Below are 5,645 nucleotides of genomic sequence, written 5' to 3'. Positions count from 1 at the left end.
GTCCGCCGCCGCGTACTACTACAACCACCACCACCCGCCGCCCCCGCACGCGTACCACGGCCCATGGCACCCCGCGCCCCAGCCGCCGCCGTCGCAGATGCCCGCGCTCACGGGGCCCCCGCCCGAGTTCGTCGGCCACCAGCAGGCGCTCAAGGTGAAGAACGACATCAACCTGCGCAAGGACACCATCCGCCTCGTGCCCGACGCCGCCGACCCTGACCGCCGCCTCGTCTCCTTCACCTTCGACGCGGTCACCGACGGCAGGTCAGATTGCTGTCTCCAACGCTGAGATCAGGGCTAGATTTGTTTTGCCTGGTCTAAATTGTGTAGCTACTGCCTACTTGCTGACCTGTAGTAGTAGGGGTTTGTTTACCTGGGGGGGCTAGAGCACATATTTTAGGCTAAACTCTTGTTGGAATTTGGATACCACAAACTTGATCTATGTGAAGCTTAGAGCCTGTTTGGGACTGCTCCATCCTTCCAAATTCAGCTCCACTCCACCAAATCCACTTTGGATCAGTTCCACCCAGGAGTTGCAGCTCCACCATAGAGTTTAGCTTCTAGTTAGCTCCAGCTTCAGGAATGCAAAATTTTGGTGGGAAAGGTCGTGGACCAGGTTTTGCGGGGTGGCTGTCTGCTCGTTGTCTGACCGTGCCGGTGGTGTGCCCGGCCGACGCCGAAGCTTGGGCAGCCATGGCCCTCCTCGCTGGGCTGTGGCTCGGAGGCTCGAGGGGGGCTGAGAAACCGGGGGTGGGAGGAACTGGATCTATCCATTCCGGTGGTCGCCTCGCTGGCGTTGTCGTCGTGGCGGTGGCGGCGCTAGGGGTGTGGAGCGGCGCCGTGTTCGTGATGTGGAGGAGAATGAAGGGATACGCGGATAAGGTGGGGGTGCGTGCGTGCGTGTGGGGTACCGGTCCGCCAAAAGAAACAAACCGTTATCCACTTACTAGTGGCAGTGTCCCAACTCCATGTGGACTCCTGAAACTAGAGTTTTTGGAGCACCTCCTGAAGAGCTACACGAACAACACGGAGTTATCCCCCAGATTCAAATTTTTTGCGGAGTGGGGCAGTGTGGAGCTACCCCGTTTGGTTTGTGGTTTTGAGAGTGGCGCTGGAATTTACGGAGTAGAGCAGTCCCAAACAGGCTCTTAATCTTTGCAGTGAAGGGTAACTTTTCAATCTCATGAATTAGTGACTTCTTATTCACCTTTGTATCAAATGTGAAGGATAGATTAGAAATGATGGAGTTACAGGATTGTTCGATTTGTGTATTCTAAATCTGAACCGAAACCCTCTAAAAGGAGGGGTTATTTGAAATTTAAGATGTTTAAATTTTTGTATGCGGGGTTTGTACATCACCTGTAATTGTAGTTCCTTTTGAACTACTGCAGCATAGGTGTAACATATTACATTAGTTCGTGTGGTTACATGACATATTGACTTGTTATAGAAGTTATAAAATCCATTTTACTAGGTGAAATTGTATCTTTTCGCTTGATCATATTCAAGCCTGGTTAATATTATAAAATCCAAATCTGGTTAATATTCCAGCTCTCTTTAGTGTTTAATGACCATATTTATACTTATGATTGTGTATTGCAGTTTAGTTATACATTACTTTGCCAAGGAAGGAAAAGACTGCAATTTTTCTTCAGTGTATCCAGACTTGCAGACACCAACAAAGATACCTTTCCAGAAAGGATTGGCTCAAAATTATGTCCAGCCCTCTGGATCTGGCATTGATCTGGGATTCTTTTCTCTGGATGAGCTTTCAAATCCTTCAGAGGAAGTATACCCACTGGTAGTTTATGCGGAAGCTTCTCCATCTCCAGAGGAAGGTGGTCAAACAGTAAACTCCACACGGGCACAAATTACACTTGCTGTTATAGAGAAACATAACGACGATCTTCAAGTCAAAGTTGTCAAGCAAATATTGTGGATTAATGGTGTGCGCTATGAACTGAAAGAAATATATGGGATTGTCAACTCCACGGAAGCTGATGTTCCTGATGCTGACGATGATGGCATGGGGAAAGAATGCGTTATCTGCTTGACAGAGCCAAGGGACACTGCTGTTTTTCCTTGCAGGCATTTGGTAAGATAATTCATTGTAGTCTGTAGTTCTTTTGCTTTCTCAGATCTCACTTACATTACTTAATTGTTATCTGATTGGTCCTATGTTGTACAGTGTATGTGCAGTGAATGTGCACAAGCTCTAAGGCTCCAATCAAATAAATGCCCCATATGCAGACAGCCTGTTGAGAAACTAATGGAGATCAAAGTTAGGAGTTCTGAGCCATAAGGAAGACTATGCTGGTATGGTTGTTGCTGCATTCTGTCGTTTATTGTTCATATCTTTCTAGACAATATCAGTTTTCAAAGTGCATAGTTATGTTGTTGGTTGTGATCTAGTAATGAATATTAACTCTATCATTTTGACACTTGAACTATGTGTGTTTGATGTTTCTGGTAGTTTTCTAGGTATAGCTATTAGCTAGGACATGGTTCGTCGAAACCAGCCCTCGTCAAAGTTTTGTAACATGCCTTTTATTGAGTTAATTTATAACATTACACATCTTTTCTGTGTGGAGTTAACTTTATAGTTCTGTAATACACTAGACTTGCTCTGGCTAAGTTTCTCCCAATATACATGGTAGAATAGCCTACTATTTTTTTTAGGCTCAGCACGTAAATTAAAGCACAGTTACTGGGTTTGTAGGCCTGGTTAATTGTGTGGTGCATCATCATTGTGGAGTTTGTAAGTGGCATACTGCAACCCAAGTGTACTCTGTTCTAGTTACCCATGGAACAAAGGCATGCTTCGCTGCTTAGTGTGAGGACCCTGCTGAGGTTAATGTGGTGAAAGATGTGTAAAGCTCACTAGCGGGCTTGAACCAGCTTAAACGCTTTATGGTCATTTTATATGGGACTTGATTTGACACATCACTTTTGCGATGAATGCCAACTTAGTAGATGATTATACACATTTAAGTAGATGCGGGTATTGGGGGTGTTATGCATTCTGCAATTACATGAATAGTTACTACTTCATATAAATTTCAACAAATTAGGTGGGATGTCTTCCATAAGAACTTACAGACCCACCATTGCTGCATTTGCTGATACGAAGCTATGAATTTAGAGACTCCTTTCCAAAGTGGGTACAAATGCATGAAAGACCTAATTCTTTACTCAGACGTAAGTTTTTGCTCACCTTTTTGTACATACAACATTCTTTCACTGCAAGGAAATACCTTTGTTTCCTTTAGTTTGGTGGATCTGAACTCGAAACTACATATTAGGAGTGGTGTATCTTTTAGTGTGCCAGTTAGCGGGTCAGAAGGGCAGCCAAAATGAATCTGGACAAAGCAAATAACTTGGTAGCGTCAAAGCTGTAGCATCATTTTGCATTCCCTACCTATATTGACACACTAAAGTTCTGGTCCAAGAAACCAAACTGTCTGACTATCTCGCATTGTAGAGACATCGAGTGAATTTAAACCGTCTTGAATTTTTTTTTTTTTCGAGATTGACGGGGGGGTCAAACCCCACCGCTTGTTATATTCCAACTCGAAGAGTGACTTGGCAGTCAGTACAAATACATGAAGGCGCACACAAAGTGCAAAGGAAAATTACAGAGGACGGCGCCCAGGAGGAGAGCCAAAAACTAGAGAAAGAACGAAGTAAACAGAGGGGAAGGTTGGCACAGAGACCAAACCGAAAACCCTGGTAACCAACACCTCAGGAGCAAGCTCCGCCGAGCAGCTCGTTCCACCATCAACAAAGAGCCACAAGAAGCCCTAGGGAGAAAAAAGGCACCAAAAACGGCAGCTCACAGAGGAACATCATTGGCACGAACGAAGGGCGTCGCATAGCCGAGTTCGTGCGGTGACACCGGTGTGCCACCGTCGAAGCCGCAAGACGGCGCTCCACCGAGACCGAAGGGCACGACACCGGTGTATCGTCGCCGAGGTCGAAGGGCAGCTTGCCGCCAAGGCCACGCCAGGATATCCACGCAAGCGTCGTCTGGGCCACCATGATGCATAGCCCTGTCCATAAGGATAATCGAAGTAGGAGCATGCCAAGAAGCGTCAATGGCACGAACGAAGGGCGTCGGATAGCCGAGTTGGTGTGGCGGCACCGGTGTGCCGCCGGCGAAGCCGAAAGACAACGCGCCACCGAGACCGAAGGGCACAGTACCGATGTACTGCCGCCGAGGTCGAAGGGTAGCAAGTCGTCTAGGCCACCCCAGGACGTCCAGGCAAGCGCCAACAGAGTGTCCTAGGACAAAGGCTTGTTAGGATCCTAACCGAGGTGAAGATGGAGCAGCAAGGGGCGGATCCGCCCAGAGCAGAACAATCCAAGACGATGCCCCCAACGAGGAATTGACGTGGAGACGTCGACACCGCCGGACTCGGGGAACCCGGGTCCGAGATTTCTCTCTGGATCAAAGAGCAAGGGGGAGAGGACGGCAGTGCCAACTCGACGCCTCCAGGAAGGAAACGGCACCCGTAGGTGTCGCCGTCGATTGAGCTTTTACCCGGCATTTGCATCCTCCACACTGCATCCCGAGGAGATTGGCCACCCACCGCCGAAGCCCAACATCTAGGCAAGAGCCGGGCCATGGGGGTGCCGAGGAAACAAGCTGGCATGGCCAGCAGGAGACATCAGATCCGACGAAGGGGAGGCAGCCCGCAGCCGGAGAGAACGGCAGCAACGAGCAGCCCGCCTCACCACGAGGAGGCGACGACGACCCAGGCCATCAGGGAGCAGCAGCCACCTGCTGCTGCAACTGCCGGACGAGGGCTGCCCAGTCACCGCCGAACGAGCGAGGGGGAGCCGTACCGCGCGAGCCCCTGGATCTGAGTGGAGCCGCCGCTTTCCCCGCAGGCCAGAGGAGGCCGATGCAAGGAGGTGCCCCAACTAGACCACGACAGAGGGGATCCGGGGAGCCAGCCACGACGTTGACAAGGGGAGGCACTGCGCAGCGGGGGGGCTCCAGGGAGAAGGGTCAGGGGTCGTCGTTGAAGCAGGGGAGGATGCGGGAGAGGAGAGCCGATGCGCACGCAAGGGAGCGAATCCCGCCGCCGCCGGCCGTCGGCGGGCTTTGCCCGGCGACGGCTGCCAGCGGCGGCGAGGGGAGGTGGCGTTGGTGGGGTCGGCGGCGGCGGCGGCTAGGGTTCCGCCCGAGCCGCCCCCAGGGGGACGACGCGGGGGCTGGGTGGGGGGATGGGGTTATGTGCTTGTATCACCCGTCTTGAAAAATTATATCCATGTACTAATAGTTTTTATTTTACAATGTCTAATTTTTTTTCTGCTTGACAGTTTGCTCTTCATGCTGAGGATGTGTGAATAATAAGCTGAAAAATGATGGTGTATGGGGCTTCATCAGCTCCCGAAGTTTCTTTTTGTTTCTGGTTAGCGGGCAAAGTCTTTGGAGAATTACGAGTATGAATTGTACAGTACAAATGTAAAGTCGTGGCGGAGATTGGGCATACCCAAACATGTAAAAGCATCTAAAGCCTGTGAATCCGTGTACATATTGGTGTGGATTTTTTGCTGCTACTACTTGTGTCGGCAACCTGTTTTGATAACATGCTCTTATTTTCTTTCAAAAATAAATAATAACACGCACTTATTATTTA

At 49.6% G+C, this 5,645-nt stretch overlaps 1 protein-coding gene across 1 annotated transcript; it reads left to right on the top strand.

Moving 5' to 3' along the window:
- Positions 1-6: 6 nt before the first annotated feature.
- Positions 7-5,645, top strand: LOC119342194 (probable E3 ubiquitin-protein ligase LUL4). The gene is made up of 4 exons (XM_037614038.1): positions 7-264; positions 1,603-2,095; positions 2,189-2,316; positions 5,326-5,645. Exons 1-3 carry the CDS (start codon positions 98-100, stop codon positions 2,300-2,302), a joined length of 774 nt encoding a protein of 257 aa, XP_037469935.1. The 5' UTR covers positions 7-97; the 3' UTR covers positions 2,303-2,316; positions 5,326-5,645.

Source organism: Triticum dicoccoides, chromosome 1B (genome assembly GCF_002162155.2).
Source record: "Triticum dicoccoides isolate Atlit2015 ecotype Zavitan chromosome 1B, WEW_v2.0, whole genome shotgun sequence".
Lineage (NCBI taxonomy): Eukaryota > Viridiplantae > Streptophyta > Magnoliopsida > Poales > Poaceae > Triticum > Triticum dicoccoides.
Note: the sequence above shows the minus strand (reverse complement) of the source record. Positions and strands in the feature narration are given on the sequence as shown.

Excerpts from the sequence above, each read along its gene's own strand:
- LOC119342194 (XM_037614038.1), top strand. The coding sequence starts at position 98 with ATGCCCGCGCTCACGGGGCCCCCGCCCGAGTTCGTCGGCCACCAGCAG. Across the intron at positions 265-1,602 it reads GACGCGGTCACCGACGGCAG|TTTAGTTATACATTACTTTG; the intron begins GTCAGATTGCTG and ends TGTGTATTGCAG. Across the intron at positions 2,096-2,188 it reads TTTTTCCTTGCAGGCATTTG|TGTATGTGCAGTGAATGTGC; the intron begins GTAAGATAATTC and ends TATGTTGTACAG.